Source organism: Oreochromis niloticus, linkage group LG10 (genome assembly GCF_001858045.2).
Source record: "Oreochromis niloticus isolate F11D_XX linkage group LG10, O_niloticus_UMD_NMBU, whole genome shotgun sequence".
In the NCBI taxonomy this organism is placed as follows: domain Eukaryota; kingdom Metazoa; phylum Chordata; class Actinopteri; order Cichliformes; family Cichlidae; genus Oreochromis; species Oreochromis niloticus.
Window position 1 is genome coordinate 20,028,443 of NC_031975.2, and position 22,997 is coordinate 20,051,439.

Genomic DNA, 22,997 nt, shown 5'->3' on the forward strand with positions numbered 1-22,997 from the left:
TACAAGTAGAGCAGAGTGATTCACAGACCTTTTTTGAAGTTTTTTTTTCCTCTTGGGCAAGCTGCCCTGCATTGTTGATGGAGGTTGCTGCAGTTGTGTGCACAGCCCATAAGGAAGACTGCAGACATTAGTAAGGGCTTTTTACGATTCCAATATTGCTGTTTTTATGCTTGAAAAAAAAGAATGATCAATCAATCTTTGCAGCAAGAATATGAAGGAAACACCAATTATTAAGTATACAGGTTAATTGTTGACATGCAGTTATTTGGTAGTGCATTAAAATGAAATAAAACAACCATGTCCATTTCAAACAAACACAGATCCTGGAATGTGGGGTGTGACTGACTTAAATTCCCTAAAAGCTGAAAGAAATAGGACTCAACGACGTTACAACGGAGTGGACAACAGCAGCGTGCAGCAATTTAAAATAAACCAGACATGAACTTTGATTATTGCGGCACCAGAACCTCCGGTGAGTCTATCAGTGTGAAAGTTGCTCCTAGCTGAATTCAAAAACAGAGCCATCACATCCTGCCGCAGAGGCTTCCAGCACCTCGCCTCTCCAAAATGAAATCGTTCTGACTCGCATTCATCACACCATAACCAAGTTGATCACAGGAAGTCCTCCGCTCAGCGTGAATGCACAAAGTCATCACTTCAGTTGACTGGTGGCTGCATGCAATATATGAGAAGCATCCATTCACATTAGCACCCCACCCACTCATACCACATCACTCACATTCTCTCTCGGCTACTCCATACTGATAATGGATTCCTGTCTTACCGTAAGCATTTGAGTGTGTGTGTGTGTGTGTGTGTGTGTGTGTGTGTGTGTGTGTGTGTGTGTGTGTGTGTGTGTGTGTGTGTGTGTGTATGCAGGTGGGTGGGCAGGCACGCAATACTTATCTTGTTGGAACCTACTGTAAATTTCTAATAGAATGTCATTGTGGAAAAGCTTAGTGAAAGGTTAAGGTTAAGTTAAGATTAAGGTAATGCTAGAATTGAACAAGTTGTAGTCACAGTAATGTTAGTAAGTCTGAAGGAAGTGAATGTGAGTCAGTGTATTGCCCTTTGAAGCTATGGAAACATGCTGTCTCAGCAGCAGTATATGTGTCTAGAAAACATAATGTGCTCCATTTTGTTGATACTTTTGGATAGTGGTGTCTTGATTTCAATATCTGAAAGTCATATATGGTCACTCAGTGTCTTACTGAGATAAATATACATGCTGAACATAAACTGGAGAGTCAATATAAACTGACATTCCACAAATGTGACTGACACGATCTCCTTTCAGCTGTTTACTTTATGTTACAGAGAGACACACACAATTACACAGGCTGACAATTTCCTCTTAAGAATGAGGGTTACAATATGAGACACATCTATCTGTGTAAGCAGGAGGACCAAAATACATCACTGTCACTGAAACAGAATGGGAGGAATGCATATGCAAAAGCAAACAGTTCAAAACCACTTGGATTTAAAAGCAAACTTCACAAAGAAAACCAACTGAAGGCTAAATGTTAACTGGGAAAAAAAAGAGGGAAATAACACCAAAACTGGGAGATTTTAAAAAACCCAAGTTGCTCCAAGGCCACCTGGTGCTTTTAATACACGTTATAATCAAGGCTGAGATGCGTCTATATCCTTGCTGGTTAGTCAAGTGCATCTTCAATTTGTAATGTGTGCCTCCAAAGCAATGATTATAAAATAGTTTGAATGAAGCAACATTCATGTTACCAGTTTTCTTTTAGCCTCCATCAATGATCTGATGATTTACGTGTCCAAAAAATGAGATTAAGTTCCAATTGTCAAAATGAAATCAAATATTGCTTTTTTTCTAATTACGTTCACTTAGTAAAACAAAAAAACAAAAAAAACAAAAAATGCTAAAAATGATTTAGCATTGCCGAGCTTTAAAATACTTTAAAGAGACATTTATTACCCTTCCATTGCGTTTCTATCTTCCTTGTCTCTCATCCTGCTGTCTCCTCTAATTTATCCCTAGTTCTGATTGGCTGCAGAAGCCTCAGTGCTACACATATAAAGCCAGAAAAGACAGAGCATGTAATTGGCAGTTGATGCCTCAGTCCCTCCGTCACCTCTAACAGCATTGGTATCCTTCTGCTGCTTCTCCAGTTTCTATTTATTAATTACGAGCTGAGTTGGGAGTTACTGGCAGTTTTTTAGTTTGATTAGTTTATCTTACTAATATTAGTTTAGGGGAGAAGATGGACTCTATTGTGTGGCTGGCTCATCGTCTTCTTTTGTTTGTTTTCCTCCCCATCTCCATTGTTTGTGTTTGTGCTTTGTAAGTAATCAAACTTTGATTATTAAAAGTTTGTTGAACTGAAGCAGTTTAGGGATGGATTTAGGGACCGTGACAACAGTCAAACAACAGAAACGTCTAAAAAGTGCAGCATAATGGGAATTATTTTCTTTCTCTCTCTCTGTCTTTTTAACTATCAGAACATGATGGCTACATTAACAACAATGCAACTCAACAGTCCAGACAGATATTCAGAGATTCAGTTGCGTTACGCTAGGAGCAAATGCAGTTTCGAAATGCAAGCGTCAGTCGGACGCTTGCATTTCAAACTTGATGAACTCATTTTCAAACTTGTAGTTACAAACCAAATGAACATTGTCTCAGAGCTTCCTTTAAAAGCTTTCTTTAGGCAGTGGAACCTCAAACACCTAAAAGCAGACACTGGTGTCTGTAATATTGTCTTTGCCTATAAGAAGCACCTTCAGGTGACTGCTGTTGTTCGGCAAATATGTAAGTAAAATTTAAATTAATTGAACTGAAGCCACATTGTGATTGGATTGTGAGCGTGTATTCTGTATTCTCACATCCACCTGATAGGAGACCCTGTGGAAGACCTTAAAAATTATAGCCGGATTAAATACCCCATGTGGCCTGGAAACACGTCAGGATTACCCAGGAAGACCTGAAGCACGTGGGTGGGGAAAAGGGCATGTGGACTACGTGCATGGTTTGCTTCAACTGCACTGACTTAGACTGATGAATCTATTGAGATGCAAGATGGGTCTTGTCCCGTATCAGTTCTGTAAGCAGTGTGTGTGTGGATTTAAGATAGTCCTAAATCATCTTAACGTCACTAGAAATTCATGATTTAAGTCATTGTTTTCTTAGTGTGCATGCAAGCTATAATATAACAGGAACAACTGAAACAAAGTTTCAAAAGAGGCCTATGGATTTCTTAAAAACTTTGACCTTTTCCCTGACTTTCTCTTCACACACCTGGGCAACACTTGCTCACAATTGAGACCAGGAAGATGGACCCAGCCTCCCTTAGAACCAACTCAGTCCTACCCACCCTTTTTGATCTGACCTTTAAAAGTTTTCTTTAGTATTTATGCTACATGTGGTTAATGTAAGAGGCGCAAGAGACCAAGAAGTGCATCTTTTCATCCTTAATGTAACTGGGTTACTGTATTTTCATTCCTGTTGGTTGTTGTTAGTCTCTACCTATATTTCTTTGGTGGTAGTAAGCATTAGAAAGGGTTTGAGAATCTACTGAAGAAACAAGGAAATAAAAAGCTTGAATCAGTGGGAGAGGAGCAGAAAATAAAACACCACAGAATGAAAAGGACCAACGGGACTGTTGTTTTTTCTGCCCCTGATTTTATTCCTCAGGCACTTGGAACGAAAAAGTGAAGCAAAGAGCAATAATGATAAAGACAGAGTATAGAAAGAAATGGCAGCAACTCTTCCAGAAAGAGAGGGTGAAATCACAGCTAAACCCATTTCTTGCAGGATGAAGGGGGCTAAGGAGAGGCAAATACAGACGGGAATATAGTCAGCAAACGACAAAGGTCTCAAGCACCTACCAAACACTCCCATTGTGGGTGGGGGAAATACAGGGAGGGAAATAGAGAGACGAAGGCTAATAAGCGAAATGACTACACAATGAGACAGAAGCTCAACCCTGAATTTAAAAAAACATCTGTCGGCAGCTGCAACACTGGCAGCTATATCACTCTGTTCACTTCAGGTCTAATGTTTGGAATCAGTAAAACAAACAGTTGCAGATTGTTTACGGAAGAGAGAAGGCTGTGCTCTCACCACAACACCACGATGTTTTAAATGCTCCGGAGAAAACTGAAACCTATCTGATCTGCATGACTGGCTCAGAATCAAATCCTTAAAGCAGCAGGAAATACGGAAGAGGAAGGTGAGACCTGAGAAGACAAACAAAAAACAGAGGAAAATATGCTTGTAGCCTATATGCTCAACGCCCACTTGTAGATTTCATTCCAAAGCATATTTCTGTGTTGCCACTGAGCCATATCTAAGCATCTATTGATAGTTTGCAATAACGTTAGCTGTAAAACTACTAAAAACAGAAAACTTTGTAATGCAGCAGACATATACTGGAACCATTACTGGAAAGTTAGCTGTGCTCTGACTAGCCATCATGTGTTTGTTTCACTGCTGTCCCTTTTTCTGTTCTGCCTCCCCTTTTTAAAAAATGTATTTAGTTCAAGTTCAGTGTTTGGAAGGAGGCCATTGCATGTAGCTGTACGTCACAGATTACTAGTTACGCAGTTTTGAATGTAATGAGTAAGCATTTTAATGTGGACTACATTTTCACCACAGTCCACATCGAAATGCTTTACGCTGCACAGTAATGTTTCCCGATTTGAAAAGGGAAAACATTATTGAATTCCAAGGAACGACAGCACCGGCAGCCTGGCCTGGTTCACTGGTTGCAAAAAGATTGGACTGGCAGACAAAAAGTGATTGAAATTTTTAAAAAGAAAAATAGAAAAGAACTAGTCAAAAACAGTGCTACATTTTGTGCTTACTACAAAATGAACTGAGCCGATCTACATGAATCCCCCTCTTCATGGCGTTGCATTCAAGTTCATCATAGTAACTTTGCTAACCCACGTTGTCCACCAATATAAATGAAGGTATTTCTGCAGAACAAAAGGATGCAATGCAACAAGATGACTGGTATAGTCTACAAATATTGTATACATTTTTATTATAAGAGGTAATTAGAATATTTTTGGGTGTATCCCATCTCGGTAACTGTAACTGATTACAAATGCATTTTTTTGTAGTTTATTCATCCAAAGAGTTGCTTATATAATATACATAGAATATTCTGTCGCACTGAAAACTTTATTAACAAATATCCAGAAGGCCCATGTGGTGTGCCTAACAGCACAGAATTACAATGCCCTAAGTGTTACAGTGAGAACACAAACCACCTGACCAGTAAACAGGAGCTGGAAATCAAAAATCCAAACAAGGCAAAGTCCTCCAATGGCCTTGAGAAGGTATTAACACTAGCAAAATCACACACATGATAAAAAAAAACATTTTTAAAGAGATTCTAAGTTCAAAAGTAAATTGAATAGTTATTTTAAATATTAATTTTTGGATTAATGGTTGCCAATTTCATATAAATATTTTTTCTTTAGCGTTTGTCTGTTTTTGAGTCTAATTTTGTTTGGTTTGTTTGCGCATTGTGGCACATCTCTCCAGCCGCACAATGTTTTCTAGCTGAAAAAAGAAACAAAGCATAGCTGATCACGTATTCATCGTGTATTCATCCGTGAAAGAGAAGTGAGGCTGGGTGAAGTTAAGAAGTAGAACAAAGAAGAGCGTCTGCAAAGGGCGAATGATGTCTGATAACAGAAGGCAGAGTGACATTTGTTTTTGAGTGTCGCACGAAAACAGGGGGGTGAACTCTGAAAAGGCTAGTGTCCCATGTTACACCTCACACACACACACACACACACACACAAGAAAATATAACACACACAAACTCCTAATCAGGATGAATGAGATTTGCGCTTCAACAAGGACATGTCATTATATTATGAGACAACTACATTATTGCTCTGATCCTACCATTTTAACAGCTTAGTGTGTGCGTGTGTATGTGTATTTCTGTGTGTGCACATGTTTGTGTGTGTGTGTATGTGCGTGTGCATGACAGTCTTAATTATTAAAATGGGATCATTGCACCTAAATGTCAGCCTGTAACAGTTTTAATTGGCTAAATGAGTTTCTGAAGTGATGGATGTAGATAATTGTCTTGCTCCATTTGCTTGTTTCTCATCCCAGCACACACAAGCATGTTCATGTACAAATGAGCCTGCTGCACTCCTGAGATCATATCAGTCCCTGGTACGGCTGGCACTTGCATGCAGACACAAAGACAAGTCTGCAGATTGGACTGTGGTTAGCGTTGGTGCCTTGGTTGTGTTGACTTTTGTAAAGGCGCACACTGCTTACTAATCCCTCTAAAGCTTTGGCCAGGTTAATCCAGTGGTAAACAATGTGTCTCTGGGCCAGAATGCTGTCTGATCTTATCTATATAGTCTGTGCGAGTGTGTACTTGCATGCATTTGTGCATATGTGCTGTGGGATGTTTACACTTTGATGCGGTTGCTGTTGTCCCACAAAACCAATTTATCAACAGACCTCCTGTCTGCAGACCATAATCACACAGGTTCACAGCCAGCAAATCATCTTCTACACACAGGTAATACTGGCTTGTGCGGTTAGGAGACCATTATACAGGTTGTATGTGTACATAGGGCTCTCAGTAGCAAACCATTACTTTTTCAAACAAACAGCCAGGGACCTGTTTTGGGCTGCCACAGACTGGGCAGTCTACTGTGAACAGCTCTCAGTAATTCATTATAGAATGAATAGTAAACAAGACTGTGGGCTAGATGGGATTACAGTGGACGCTTTGGTTTTCTAAAAATCCTCCTGCCTATCAGATGAAAAACACCTGTTTATTTTCACTGGATTTTAATCAGGCAAAGCCAACCAAAAACCCAAGAAGTGATTGCTCAGTAGTCTTTTTGTTTTTATTCACACACATATATATATATATATATGTCCACTTGGCCACCCACGCATTACACCTACAGCAGCTCCTCAGCCATGAAAACTACATGAAGCTCCCGGTGTACAGTTTTTGTGCTGATGCTAATGTCAGAGGAGGTTTGGAACGCTGTCTACTTTTACACGATATACTTCCAGCATGTGGTCTAGCACTTCCTGGCTAAGTTGCTGTGGTTCCTAAATGCTTCCATTTTGCAGTAATACTACTTACAGCTGATTGTGGAATATCTAGGAGAAAATTAGACAAACTGACTTGATGCCACAGTAGCATCCTACTACAGTACTATGCTTAAACTCTGTGTGCTCTTTGTGTTTCTCAAGGCATGGCTTGGTGCTTGATTTTATACAACTATGGCAATGTGACTGAAAAAAACTGAATTTAAAGACCAGAAGGTCTGGCCCAATACTTTTGTCCAAATGCTTTATTATTTGTGCAGGTTAGTTTTCGCAAATATTCCAGTGCCTTCTCAGCACTGCTAGTATAATGAGAACATAATCGCGGTAAATGAAATTCAAAAAATGAAAAAAGATGCTGAGTCTGTAATGATCTGTTATTCAAAATGTGTATGGCTTGTACTCCATTCTGGAACTCTTTCACAATACACCACTCCTTCCTTTCACTGCAATGTTTTATTTGTTTATGCTCATTAATTTGTGGAAGCTTTTTTGTGTTAGATGCCACTGATATAAAAATCCTTAATAAAATAGTATGGATAATAATAATAATATAACACAATAATACATGAAACATGTCAAAATGATCTTAACAAGTTATATTTAGCATAAAAATCTAACTAGAACTACCACAGAGGATTCCTGTGGTAGTTCTAGTTAGGTCCCACACAGAGGAGACAAATAGGCTGCAGCCTATGAAGGCATGTGCATGTAAACAAGCTGAAAGTTCTGCTTTCTAGAGAAAAGACAGAGAGGTGAAACTGTGTTCAAGTATGAACTCTGATCTCAGTGTGATATATTTACCCTGTAAATCCCCCTCAGTCTTAAAAGGGAGCTACAGATGAAAGCAAAGAAAACAGATTACAGCAGAAATGTTAGGCCATGAGGTGGCTTAAGGTTCAGCATGGTATGTCTAATAATTTGTGTGGATGGTAGGTGTTACTTTGTAATGAAGCACTGCACAAAATTCATTCTGGCTGAAATTAATAGGCAGTAGGTACGCTACACAACAGTGAAAAGATTGCAGGTATCTGCTGATACACTAAGTGTGTTTAAGTGAGCAGTCTGATTTATAATCTTCTCTCTAATGAGAGCCATTTTTCATCTGTGAGCTGTTTATATAAAGTTAACCTTCGAGCGTGTGCGAGGGGAGGAGGGATCATGTGTGCATGCATGCCATGCATATGCTTACAGCATGTGTGTGTGTGTTTTAATGGACAGGGAGCTTCACAGATACTTAGGAATGAAATGGCGATGACAGTATGCTCTAGCAAGCAGCTGAGTACCCTGACATGACAAAGAGGGATTACTAATGAGACACAGTGTAGAAGTTTGGAATAATCCGTAACAGTGGTAAAACTTCAGGTACTGCCTGCTAAAAGTGTTTAACTGCTTAAATATAGTATATACTCCTTTAAGACATTCACAACTGTAAAAGTGCCCAGACACTCTTCTCTGGAAGCTCCATGACTTATGGTTTCAGGTATCTGTTTAAGATGTAACTGTAATGGCTTGAGATTAATTATTTCTCCTATTTTGGGCTCTAGCACATTCAGGATAAAGACATTTGACAATTATTTGCATCTTTTCTCTCAGTGGTAAAGGAAGGAAATTTGAAACAAAGCCCTTTCTAAGACCGAGACACGTTCGGCTGGTATCACAAGTTACCTTTGCAATTTCTGCCAGAGATAATTTCCTCTGGAGTTACTACACCAGTGCCTCTAGCTATCTTAATACACATAAAGACTTCATTGCTGCTTCTAAATGAAATGGCACTGTCATTCTGCCCCAGGAAGATATAAAGCACCGAGGAATGAAATTACAAGGGTATGACCATATGCTCGAACGGGCTGTGGACCACTGCTGTGTGAGCGACAATGTGTGATTCTAATGAGGCACAACAGAATAAGAAATGGTTCCAAACATGATCAAACTGTGAGGTTTCTTTGTGAAGTTTTCTTCCCGATGGAGCTGAATGCAGGTACTGATAAATTAAAAAGATGAGGCAACTTGGACGGGACTCAGAAAGTGCCACATTACAACCCCCTTCATTTAACTCCTATATATGAAGATAAATGTTTGTTTTAATCCATCAATAATTAATCAATAATAATCAGGCCCCATCTTAAAGACCTCATTGCACCATATCACACAAATAGAGCTCTTTGCTCTTAGACTGATGGCTTACTTGTGGTTCCAAGGATATTTAAAAGTAGAATGAGAAGCAGAGTCTGCAGCCTTCTAGACGCCTCTTATGTAGAACCAGCTCCAAGTTTGTATTTAGGAGATAGACACCCTCTGTAGTTTTAAGATTAGGCCAAAAACTTTCCTTTTTAATAAAACATATAGTTAGTGCTGGCTCAGATTACCTGCAACAGATCTTGTCTGATGTGGGCTTCCTAGGATGCACTGAGTGTTTCTACTTCACTCACCTTTTTTCACGCACTGTGTGTTATTACACGACTCTGCTTTTAATCATTAGTTATCATTAATCTTTGGCTTTCTTCCACAGTGTGTCTTTTGTCTCGCTTCCATCACCCCCAACTAGTTACAGCAGATGGCTGCCCCTTTCTGTGCCTCGTTCTGCTTAGAGGTTTCTTCCTGTTAAAGGGTTTTTCCTTCCCACCGTAGCCAAATGCTTGCTCAAATGGGATCGTCTGATTTTTGAGGTTTTCTCTGAATAAAGAAACTTCTTTAAGTTTTGTGAAACTTCAAGGAACTTAAAGACAAATAACTGACAAGATCAATAACATGACTGTTTCGAAACAACAACTTAAAGGGAATCCTTAAATCGGGGGATTAGAGGGAAGTGTAAGAATAAAACTATCATTTAATGACAAACATGATCCACTAAGAGCAGTTTCAGAGATTAGCATCCATCTCATTGTATCCTTATACTTCTTCTATCCACAGTCATCAGCAGATGCACATTTCCTAGCCATAAGGCTGCAATCGATGTAGTCATATCAATCTTAGCACCTGTTTTAGTTTAACTTGCAGAACACTGAATACTTCTAGTCTGACTGAACTGGCAGTTCATCAGCATCCTCAAAGATCAGGATCGTGACTGTTGGTTTGCTTTCAGAGGCAGAAACAGCTGTAGTGGATGGTTTGCTGCCTAGCTAGAAAAGCATCTATTTGCCTATGTTTAACCTTTCTTAAAGCAATTTCCACTCACTTTGCATGGCACTTGGTTTTCGTCACTTATAACCAGCAGTGTTTGAAAGATCTTTTAGTCAACTAAATACCTAAAATGCATCAGGACAAAGGCGCCATTAACATACCATCCATATCCAAAGGCACTCCTTTCTTCTCTTCTTATCTATAAGAAAGCTAAGCTATGAAAACCTTACTTCACTTCCCTTGTGTCCTTTTGATTGGAAACTACAAACAAAGACAGCACTACATCCTATTAGAAATAATAACAATTGCTTGACTGCAGGTCAGCTAGTTGTGCATGTGAAATGGCAACCTTCATAAGCCCAAATATATATGAAACATTTCGGATTTATTTTAGTTGTTTAAGATTTGTGAATTACTTTTCGACATAATCAACTAAAACTGCTGCAGGGAAATTCCATTTGAATTGAATGTTTCAATACAAATATAGAAACTGACTAACCAAAGTCAGACATGTCTTCCTCAGTCAACACTCAATAGTTTATGATAGTTCTGCACTCAGATGTTAGATACAGCTATAGAAATTTTTAACTTAACTTCATGACACATGCACTCCCATAGTGGAAACAGACGTTTGTATGATTAGGCAATGCATTTGCAGATGTGAGAAATTTTTCGTGTATACCCTTTACATTGCATTTACAGCCAATCTGGAATCGCACATAGCAGGGTTATTAAAGCATTGATGCATTGCAGGAGCCAGCTGGTGGGTTGAGTTTGTGAAGAGACTCTCCAGCTGCAGTTTCTGTCATTATGGCAACGCTCCACACCTCGTCGCACCACAGTGCACTTATTTCAACACAACGGGGAAAGAGCATCAGCATTATATCAGCTGTGCCACCGCCGCAGAGAGAATAGAGTGCCAGGAGTCACAGAGGAAAAGAAAATGGACTGATAGACGGCTAAGAGAGTAGGGAGTCACCGAGGACTTAGGAAAGCTTGTTGTTGATGCTCCACTGTTCACTTTGTTTTGTTTGTGTATTTCTTCCTCTTTCTTTGTCTCCGAGCTTGGTAATTCCCCATATTCTCCAGTGGGAGGGGATCATGGAAAGTTACTCTAGCTACACCAAACATCTAAGGGAGAAGTTCAAAATGAGGCTACGCAAACAAGTTCTTCTTTCTATATGACCCACTTGGCCTTTCCTTGTTTCCTTGTTGCCCTCTTGCTTTTATATGTGCCAAATTGATTAGAAACTGCTAAATAAATGCAAAACAATCCACATTTTCAGGATTGGGTTACTTTTTAAGACATCTATCTATAACATATCCCATAACGTATTTTCTATCACTTTCAAAAGGTGAGTAAACTCTATTTCAAAAGTGAAAATTGAGTTCATTTTTGTTTGCCCTAGACTACTTTTAGAGTTTACCTTTAAGTAACTCTTTTCTTTCATTGCTCTTATTCCCAGATCTTATCTTTTTTTCCTTCTCTCCCGCTTCGAGCTCTATTGAGGCTTTAACTGAGACAGCTTTAAAAAGGAAAAAAACACACACAGCTGTAGCAGTTAGAATAGCCAGTTCCCAAGTATAAGACAATCTATCTACATATACTGAGCCTTGAGAAACCCCCTTTTCTTTATATCTTGCTAAGAGAATGGGAAATAGTTAGAGCAATTTATTTAAACATGCAAAGATATGTTGAAATTCATCATAAAAAACTGAGACTTACAGGTCTAACTTTCGACCTGTAAAGTTAGACCTGCAAGGTGGATCAAAATCCATCTCCATCAGTTTTGACAAGATTCCCAACGGCACTGGCTGAGATACAGCCCAAAACCATGATAGAGCCTCTACCTTGTTTTACAGATGAATGTTGACACTCACTGCTGTACCTCTCCCGTGACATGCTCTTTACATATTGATGAGAATTTGAACATTCAACTTTAAACAGGTGACCTGTTGCCACTGATTTTCAGTCCCATTCTTGTGTAATTTAGCATACTTCACTCTTTTCTCCCGGCTTCCCTTCCTTATTAAGAATGGTTTCTTGAAGCCACCTTTCCAATAACATTTCAGCAAACAGTATAGATGACCAGGTGCATCTCTCGGGTCCTTTGTCAGATTTTTTCCCCTATTTTACAATTTCCTAGACATGACATTTTGCTTTGCTTGTTTTTATTTCTGCAGCTTTTTCTTTTTGACCTGCAATAGTCCTGTTTCCAAAAGCTCATTAAGGATACTCTGCCCACCGTGCATGCTGAGATATGTCAAGTTCTTGGCTAATAGCACTTTGGGAATCAGCTTGTTGGTATTTTATGCCTGTCAAACTGTATTATCTTTGGCATTTTTGTAGATTCGACAAAAGAGAAAAAAAAACTGGAGCAAATTTTGTGTGTTTGTAACAAGCTGCTAGTAACAAAGTGCTCAACACTGGTTCTTTGCTAAGTCTGTTATTCATCCGTTGAGATAGGTGCCTTTTTATGTCTTTTATGTTTTGTATGATTCATAGGTCACTGATAAGCGGCTTAACAAACATAAAAACATTCCTGTGAAAATGGTCAAACCAGCCATTTTCCGAAGTAATATATATGTCTATAGATAGAGAGAGCGAGAGCAAGCAGTATCAGCAGCAGTTATACAAGCAGAAATATTTGTAAGAAGAAAAGAAAAGTGTCCGTATCTGTATTTGTCCCTTCTTTCAGGCACTGAACTGTACTCCCCACCTGCTTCCTCTCCCATTCTGTCTCACTCTAAATAACGCGAACTTGAGGTGTGTGGTGGTGGACTCCCCTGTGGTGCTGAGGCCAGGGTAGCAGCTGTCTCTATCAAGACTCTCCTCAGAGCTGTCATGGCCTGTCTGCTCCTCGGCTAATCACTTCCTACAGGCCTGCAGCACGGGGGCCGCTGCTGCTAATGTCATCACTGACTAGTCTGGGAGAAGGTTGCAGGATTAGCATGATGTAGTTTCACATGGTGATGCGTGTGTCTTTCTGTGTATGTTAGACTGGTAGAGTGCAGGTGGGTTTAGCTGGCGGCTCAACGGGTGTGCAAATGCCTCAGGTAGTGCAACATGGGTCACGCATTATCACATACACACACACAAGCACAGACACCGTAATTGCTGCCACCTGCCAAATCACATTTGCCACACAAGGAGTTACTCGTCTGTGCGTAAAAAGCTAATGGCATAGTGTGTCACACGCCAGCATACGTGGTCGCATGAAAGTGGCCATTTGTGATGACACATAATTCACTCACTGGCATGTTCTGCGGAGGTAAAAATAAAGCCTTGGTGGGAAAACATCCTGATCCAACAAAATCATTTTTTTTCTGCGGACTTTAAATATTTTTTGCCACATGGTAGATGTTGTTTTGCTTGAAGGTTCTGCTGTGGTCAACGTTAGCAATTCACTGAAGTAACTGTCAAAAGAGATGATTATCAGTCACCTCAGCCATGCAACAAATTGGTAAATACACTTTGTCTTGTAAGGCTTCAGAGACTATTCAGAATTTGAATAGCCTGAAACAGAAAGAGATTGATAGGTACAATTAGAGGAGAGGAGGATACAGGGTGATGGATAACAAGCAAACGGAGGATTGGAAGAGATAGAGGAGGTTCAGCTTATGGCAAGAAAATACAATTTCCCTGAGTGAAGGCTGACAATGTTGGGAATAGAAGGTAAGTTACCTTTTCATCCACTGTTGCAATGCCCCTAAGCAAAGCATCTGGAGTCACTGAAAAAGTACAGCCAATAGATTTGCTTCCTTAACATGTTTTCACAGGACAAATATCCAATCATTTTTTTAATAGTACAGATTAATAAAAATGACATACTCATACAATTCACTTTTTCAGCTAATAGTCATGATTTAAATACACAAAAGGATGGTCTCAGGGAAACTGCACATCTAGATCAGGATAAGAAGAAGAAAATGGGCGGATGCATGGATGGATGAATGGGTGAATGGAGGTCCAAGGTGCCAACGATATGAACCAGTTTATGAAGTGGCAGGTGAAATATGTCTTAATTAAAACTCTGTTATCTTGGGTCAGCGCTCTGTTTGAGATTCAAGTGTGTGGTGTCATGATGCCAGAATCGAAAGAGCTCTTGAAATATTTTGAATTAATTATGTTACCTTGAGGGAAATCATCTACAAGTGGTGTAGATTTCAAGCAACTGCCATTACATTCAGCACCAACAAATTCAACTCAGGAAGAGAAGGATGCAGAAAGAAGTCTCCAAGAACCCTAAAATGCCATCACAGGATCTGCACATAACTTTAGTAATTTTTGGTGTCACACTGTATCTATCTACTATCTGAGCTATTTTAGCAGCACAATTTTGTTTCTTGCCAAAGTAACAGTAGACCTTGGTACAGTTTGGTGCAGGTCAAACAGAACTTTTCAGGAGATGCTGAAATGCTCTGTTTGGCCTGAAGCATGGTGGTATAAATGTTATGGCTCAAGACAGCTTTGCTGCTTAACTGATGGAAATTTAGAAGTTAGAGCTGTTTTCTGTGAACAAATATGCAAAATGTATCAAATATCTTTCCTAAAGGGGAACATACTAGTTTCTGACGTCAGGACTTTTAGACAAGAACCTTCATTAAAACGCTTCATTAATAGAACGGGTTTCATGATCAAGTGTTTGTCCAAATGTGTCTAAAGATCAGTCATTTCTGTTGTGTGTGTGTGTGTTTTTTAATCATTTGTGTGTGTTCTAAATATAAAATAACAAGATAGCTGACAATCAAGACTGTTGCTGTGCAAAGAAAGATTTATCCATGGACAAAAATCGAGAAAAAAAACTTGACACAGCATTGTCTTGTTTAGCCTGCTTTCCCTGAAGATACTCATTTGACTAAAACAAGCAATTAGGTTTTTGGTAACACTAGCTAGCTAATTGTAGGGTATTTTGGTACAGAACCCACTGTGAGGCCTAAGGGAAATGATTCACAGCTGGTAATGGTAACACTGATGTGTCAGGTAGATTCCCTACATGGCCAAAGCTCTTTAAACAACTGAACACTGCACCGACAGCAAATGCACTTTTTGCAGAGCTCTTCACAAAACAACAGTCCTCCTTGTCATGCCGTAACAACTTCCACTTTTCAGGGAATATTCTTAACAAGATTTTGGAACCTAGCTGCAGAGATTTGCACCCATTCAGCCACATAAGCATTAGTAAGGCAGTGAAACTGGTAAGACCTCCAGCTGATGATACCATTCATCCAAAAGATGTTAAGTGAGGTTAAAGGAAGGGCTAAATACACAGCAGACTTGTTTTTTTTCCAGAACACGGTGGGACAAATCTTTTTTTATGGAACTTGCTCAGTGCAGGGGTCATTGCTAAGCTGAAACAAGTAAAATCCTTCGTAAAACATAAACAGCCTAAGATGACAAGTAAGCAAAAGTAGGCACACATAACTTAACAGACTTAACAGTAGTGTACATTAAAAAGGCTGATAGAATACCTCAAATGAGGAATGAGAAATCTGGAGATAAAATAAATAATTACAGAGACACACAGACAAAGATGTGAATAAGAAGCAAGACAGAAGGCGTGACGCTTCAGTGAGGCATGTAAAGGCAACTGGTGCCGCCACAGCGCTCCTTACCCCTGCGGCGCATGTAGCAAAATGAAGCTGAGGAGAGGGACAGTGGGAACCGAGACAAGAGAGAAGAGTTGGGTATGACTGACAAAATGAGGCGACATGAAAAGAAAAGAGACAGAAGACAGACAATGAAGGAGAGGAAGAGTGTGTGTGTGTGTGTGTGTGTGTGTGTGTGTGTGTGTGTGTGTGTGTGTGTGTGTGTGTGTGTGTGTGTGTGTGTGTGTGTGTGCGCGTGTGTGTGTGTGTGTGTGTGCGTAGTGGGGGCGGGGGAGACAGGGGGGCTGATGAGCGAACCAAAAATGTGACAGGCAGATAAACATGGGACTGTCAGTGACTGCATTTAATCCACTAGATGACTGCAGCATTATACAAGCTCAGAAATACCATGCTTACCTGTGTGCATATCTACTGTGAAGTGAAGTACAGGCCAAAGCACATCTGCCACTGTTTGTGAACTCTCCTTTGAGCGTGTGGCCTCTAACAAGCTGAACATTTGTCAACAAAGCCAGGAAGCATTTGTTGTTTGTCAGTAAGCAAGGAAAGGCAGCAGCAGTCCACAGATATTGTATAAGCAATGTGAGTGACACACTTCTGTGTCTATAGTACGTGTGTGTGTGTGTGTGTGTGTTCATCTGAGCAGCCCTCAACACCACTTTATTTAGCTTGTTAGTGCTACTTCTGAAGGTTATGAGAGCCAAGAGCCTTCGAGTCATTGTGCTTTATGCCAGCATTTAATGCAGAGCTCTGGACACAGCTCTGCAAATCGTTTTTATGTTTGATTGTTCATTTGTTTTCTTTTGTTTTTGTTTTGTTGTTTTTTTAATTACTCCAGTTTGCTCTGGGACCACATGTTCATTTGACTGATGTGATTAGCATTGGTTTTCCCCAAGGCCGCTGATGAATGCATGACTCAGTGTTTTTTGAAACCAGGGGCTCTGGCCCTCATCCCAGAGGTGGAAAAAAATGAAGTTAGGTCCATCAGTTTGCTTGTTTTTTCCTTTTTTTATTGGGTTTTTTTCTTTTTTTTCAAATATATAATTTTCTACACCACTATACTGGATTCTGAGGTGACTGTAGCTCAGGAGGTAGAGCAGGTCATCTACTAATCAGAAGGTTGATGGTTTCATCCCTGGCTGTTCCAGTGTGCATGCCAAATATCCTTGGGCAAGATACTAACCACAAGATGTTCTCTGATGCATCCATAGGAGTAGGAATGTTTGCGACTGTTAGATAGAAAGCACTTCAGTAGAAGCTGTTATGAATGGGGTAAGTTATATAAAGCGTTTTGAGTGCTCAGGCAGAGTAGAAAAGTGCTACATAAGAACCAGTTCATTTACCATTCCAAATTAATCAACAAGTGACTGACAAGTGACACAACATACAGAAGCTACTAGAATTGAATAACAAGCAGTTTTATGTGTATGACGTGAGGACACACGTACACAAGTGAGGACTAATATTTGTTAGGCTGAAAGCCCCAAATAAAACTTTCACAGGGGAGGGGGGCAAATAAACAATTTGATATTTTTTAAAAGAATGGATAACAGAAAGGCCAGATTAGACTTTGTCAGAGAATATCTAAAACAGCCTACAAGATCAGACAAGATTAAAAATAGCAGAATGAATTATGTGAGGAGAAAAAACTAAAAGGAGAGAAAGCTCAGGTCAAACAGGCTGCCATTAGTGTTTGTTGATAATGTGACTCCTCATACAAGTAGAAGGATGAATTATGAAGTGTACGGTGCTATACTGTCCTCAGATTCAGCCAAATGCTGCAACACTAACAGCGCAGCACTTTGCAGTACAAATGGATAATGACCCAATACATACTGTAAAAGCAACCCGAGGGTTTCTCAATGCAATGGCCGAGTCAGTCACCTGATCTCAGCCCATTAAAGCATGTTTCTCAGTTAGTAAATACAAAACCGAGTGCAAAGACCCACAAGTCTCAGCTGATGGTAAAGACCTAGCAGAGCATCTCAAGGGACAAAACACAGTATCTTGTTATGTCCCTGGATTCTAAACATCAGGCACTCATTTAAAAATGTCTGAAAGATGTTAGTTTGTCCAGTTACTTTGGAGCCTCTGAAAATGTTGGACTATGTGTACCAATTACTATAAACCCTAAACACTAAAAACAAAACTTTAGTTAAACCCCTTGAATTAAATATGAAAGTCTGCATTTCAATCACACCTTGAACGTTTGATTTAAAATTCTCCATAGTTGTGGACAAAGGCAAAACAGTCAGGTCCATAAGTTTGGGGGCAATGACAAGTTTGTCAATGCACAAAAAAAGATTATTGTAATATTTAATAAAGGCCTTATTTTATTGTATGAACATGTTAAAAAATAAGCGTTTTAGAATGTAATGTTAAATGTAAAAATTTGTGCAGATTAGCTCAGAACTCTTTTCACTTGCCAAACATCTGGAGGATTGGGCATTGAGTTGAGACAACAAAGCCAGTGGTGCTAAAAAACTGGGTTAGATGTCTACCTTTTGAAATAGAAAATCTTATGAATATAAAACAGTGTCCAATGCTTTATTGCAGTTTTTTAAAGTAGGAGAACGGTCTGCTATGTAATTACAAATGTCTTGGGAATGAGGATGGAATAGGAATTTAGAACATGGCTGCTGCTAAAAACTGCAACAGACAAGCTGATTTGCACTGTTTTCTTTTTCTGCTGGGATAAAAAGGATGCCAGTCAGAAGTCTGCATAGAATATAATGTAATTATCAGCAAAATGAACACGTATTCACAAAATACTAAACCGAGAGATTGCAGCATTACGAGTGTTACCTGGGAGATAAGTCAGGGTCACAACTCTTATTTTTTAGAACTGTAACCTTTTTTGACAACATTGAAACATATTCTCCTTTATTTTTTCACGTGATGATATCTGGCACAACACTGCTGTCAGCTTTAAAATGTTTTATTTGCATCTATATTCACGATGCTGTCCTCTGTACCTTGCTTATGTGACAAGACTTAAATTTAATATCAAACTATTGATACATTCAGTTCTGTCCATTCGTTTTTGGACAGTTAGACATATAGGCCACCGCAGCACAGTTTTAATTGAAATAGTCAAGATGTGATTGAACTGCAGACTTTCAGCTTTAACTCAAAAAAGTTTCATAAAAGAAGTGCAATCATTTTTTAGGACTTGCAGCCATTTTTATGCATAGTCCTCCATTTTCAGAGACTCAGAAGTAATTTGAATTGAATGACAAGACGTTTTATGGCCAAATGAGGTCTCTTCCCTTATTATTACATGGCAAATTATGCATATAAAACATGTTGAGTTGATTCCAAGCGTTGAACTTGTAATTTGTGGTTTCAGCTTTTCACTGACATCTCAAGATGAGGTCCGCAGAGATGTCCATGCAAATAAAGGAGGCCATCATTAAACTGAAAACCCCAAATAGAGCTATGAGGGAGACAGCAAAAACTTTAGGAGTGGCAAAATCAACAATCTGGTACATAGAAAGACCACAGAAGACAACTAAAGTGCATGACTGCAGGACTATTTCTCCTTGACTGACATAAAATCCTTTGAAATATCCATCCAATAACCAACAAACTGATTTTATATTTAAAACACTCTGTATAGGTGTACAGAGGCAACATTTAAAGAAAAATGTGCCCTTTTCCAAAAAATCTATGACCCAAACACTGTTTCCACATTAAGAAACTGAAAGGGATGGTAACTATGACCAGTATAGGATCCCATAGTCTTTACATGTACTCATAATGCTATGATATAATTCCTGATCAAATGCAGTGAGGTAGTTGAGTGACTTGGTTTTATCTTAGAATATGTCAAATCAAATCTGAGGCCTTTTTATTTCCAGAATTGTTCTTGTTTTCTTAAAAATGCCCCCCTGCTACCATTTCAGGGGTTGTGTGACAAAAGCTTTGTCATCTAAGCAGTCAGGTACTGAAAACTTAAGAACATCCACAGTATCATTATGACGTCTGTTATAAATTATATACTCTCAGATTAAAAAATATGGATTATTTTGTTGCCTCATAAAATCTTATGAGAGCCAGTATAACAGTCATGATGATATCTTCTTTACTACCACTCTGCCAGCAGCTACTGAGCAGCAAAGATGGCGAAATGGAAGGAAAGCAGTAGCAAAAGCTATGAGGGAATGCAAGAAGTTGAAAAGATGGTCTGGATAAAAGCAGAGAGGAGGTGGAATAGCAAATTGTACCATAATAAGAAATGGCAAGCACTGATGAATCACTGCTCTCACAACTGCCTTGGCTCAGATGGTTGTGAAATTTTTAAAATCCGGTTAAATCGTTTGAAATATAAGAGCCCACTGAAGGCTGCAGCATGCTGTAATAGATTTGAACACGCCAGAATCGGAACACAGACTAGCCTGTCAATCATGTGTTAGCTGCAAGGTTTCACTGCTTCCAGGGAGAAGTGGAAAACCTTTGCTTAACCTCAATTACAGGAAATGATCTCTAATAGGTTTCGCTCCACAAAACTTCAGACTTCAACTGAGAATGCAAACCTGACTCTGCAGCTGTGCTTGCGTTTAAAGAGGAAGATCCAGGCTACCTACAGGGCACAGAAATGTGGAATCCATGCAAGGAATTATATATAATGGTTCTTTATCATGGAAATCTTCCAGGCTGCTGGTCAACGAGCAAATCTGCTGGCAGAAGTCAGGTGTAAGAGCACTGCCATACAGACAATCGGATCTCACCACCCACTATAAAGTGACTGGCACGCTCACACCACTCAAAAGAGTCCACAGCTAGGAAGGCCCACCCATCCCCACAGCCAGATATTCCCCTCACGCCAGCTGACAACCCATGTGCGCCTTCTAGCGGCGTTCCAAGTTTGCGTGTGCGTGCACGCCTGCAAACGGTGACCTTTCGTTCACTAAAGCACCAGTGTGACTTACGGTAGAAAACGTATTCTGTGTAGCTGGACCAGATCTTGTCCTCTGTGTGCTGGTTGACGAACGAAGCTGTGACTGACGAGTTGCAGGCCACCATTTGGAAACCACACTCCGACAGCATGTCAAAAGCTCTCTCCAGGTGCTTGAACTTGAGGTAAAACCGGGAGGTGTACCGATCCGGGGTCCTGTCCGGGTCCCTGCTCTCGTTCAGCGTCTCCCCAAACACTTCTTTGGCAAGGGCTACCCTGCCGCATATTAGTATCCGAGGTACCCTCCTGAACTTGGCGTCACTCTGACTCTCACGGCCCATGGTGCACGACCCTCGATACCCCACAGTGATGAACCCGCTCTTTCTGTCCGCGGGAACGAGAGAGGGTGGCGGGCACTGCCGGTGGTCGCTGCCCTGGGACCCATCTTCATAGTCGCTGTGGAAGTAGTCGTCCGGGCTTTGCTTGATATCCTCAGGGGTCAGCAGCTTCACCAGGTCGGGCAGCTGGAAGTATTCAGCCTCTTTTCTGAGCCTCCCTTTTTCCGGGAAGTGGTCCGGGAGGACAACTTGCTTATCCCGGAGGTAGTCCAACACGTACCGGAATAAAAAGCCATCTCTGTCAATGAAATATCGACCCTTGGGGTCTCTTGCTAAGTCGTTAGATGCGTCTTTTTTAGAAGAAAATAGCTTACCGAGCAGCGAATTTGGGGTGCTCACCAAAGTTGAATGACGCGTGTAATAAACCTGTCCCCCGACGTTTAATTCAACAACATCTGGGAAACTGTTCTGAACTGATGCCTGCTCTTTGGGATTAGTCCTGCAGTTTAGACTCAGCGCCATCGTTTCCGTCATGAACAGCTCCAAGCAGGCAACACACCTCTTTCAACCACAAGTCTCAAAAAAGAAAGAAAGAAAGAAAAAAGCGATGGGTCGGTGTCAAAAGTTGCCCGAGTTGTGCCCCGTGTTATTTTGACGCAGGACCTCCAACTTCATCTCACAGCGATCCGAATGAGCATTTTTCATGGCTGCATTGCCATTATCACCTACCAGTCTTTAACAGTTGTCGAAAATGGAGAGGGAGATGTCACTTCGTAGTCTCGAATTGGCAAAACTGAAAAGAGCAACTTGAATGGAGTAAAGAATCGTCGTTGTAAGAGAGGATGAATGTATTCTGGCGCATCAAAAAGCTGACTGCATTAGTGGTTGTGGGACTCCCTTCGCCTCTGGGAAAAGAGCATTAGCCTACATGGAAAACCAGTGAGTGCTGGAAGAAGGCTATTTGACCGGATGGAGGGGGGAGAAAGCACTTGCCTTGCTTGCCTTTTTAGTTTTTGAAAGTAACATCCAATAGAAATATGTCCTTTTCCACAAACGCACGTAACCAGAAAAAAAAGTCGAACAACTTATTTTAGAATCTAGCCCGAAATGAAAAAGGTGCAAATGCGACGCTGTCACTTTTCTCTTTTTGTTTTGTTGTTTTTTTTTCTTTAACTTCCTTTCAAGAGCAGACGATTTTGAAGGTTGTAGAGAATGACGGGAGGAGGAAAAAAGCCTTTCAGTGACGAGAAACTTCGCAGAGATTGCAAACACAGTCCTCTAATCATTTTGTCTGTAGCTTGTCACAACATCCAGACATGTCGCCTGGTGCGCGCTGATTTAAAGTACCCTCCTATTCATAAAAAAAAAAAAAAAAACACAGAAAACCCCATATACGACTCTTTTTCTTTTCTTTTTTATGTCCCGAAGAGGTGTTAAAACCTCAGTTTGGATTTCTTTTTCTTTCTTTAAAGCAGTAGAAAGGACCGAACCACTGCTGGCTGCTGTTACCGGGAACTGTCCGCGGTACTGAAACGAGCATCTCTCTCTCTCTCTCTCTCTCTCTCTCTCCCTCTTTCTCTCTCTCAGCCCCTTCCCCGAGCACACACACACACACACACACACACACTAACATACACTCTCCCCACTCTCCTTCGCATACACTTGTACCGCCTCCCTTCCCCTACAGAGTTGGGTGGTGTCTTCAATGTTGCCCCTTCTCTCCTACATGTACCCGCATGCAAACACAAGCATCTGTGTAAGTAAACACCGCACTGAGCAAAAATCATTTGTCCCTATTTGAATATACAGCACACTAAAGTTTGCTATATTAACCTATGCCATTTGTAATACTAGCACCGCTGTATGCAAATGTGGGGAAACTGGTGCTGTCGTAGGTTAAGGAGCTGCAATGAAAAATATATTTTTTTAAGATTTCCCAGCCGCTTACTGTGCATAG

General features: G+C 40.2%; 1 protein-coding gene across 1 annotated transcript in view; it reads right to left on the reverse strand.

The window, feature by feature from the left end:
- Positions 1-22,613, reverse strand: part of kctd16b (potassium channel tetramerization domain containing 16b) — an 85,426-nt gene extending 62,813 nt beyond the window's left edge. Inside the window, exon 1 of the mRNA XM_003446941.5 lies at positions 20,737-22,613. Within this exon, the coding sequence (XP_003446989.4) occupies positions 20,737-21,574 (838 nt within the window). The 5' untranslated portion in view covers positions 21,575-22,613. The remainder of the gene's footprint in view (positions 1-20,736) is intronic.
- Between the last annotated feature and the right edge of the window lie 384 nt (positions 22,614-22,997).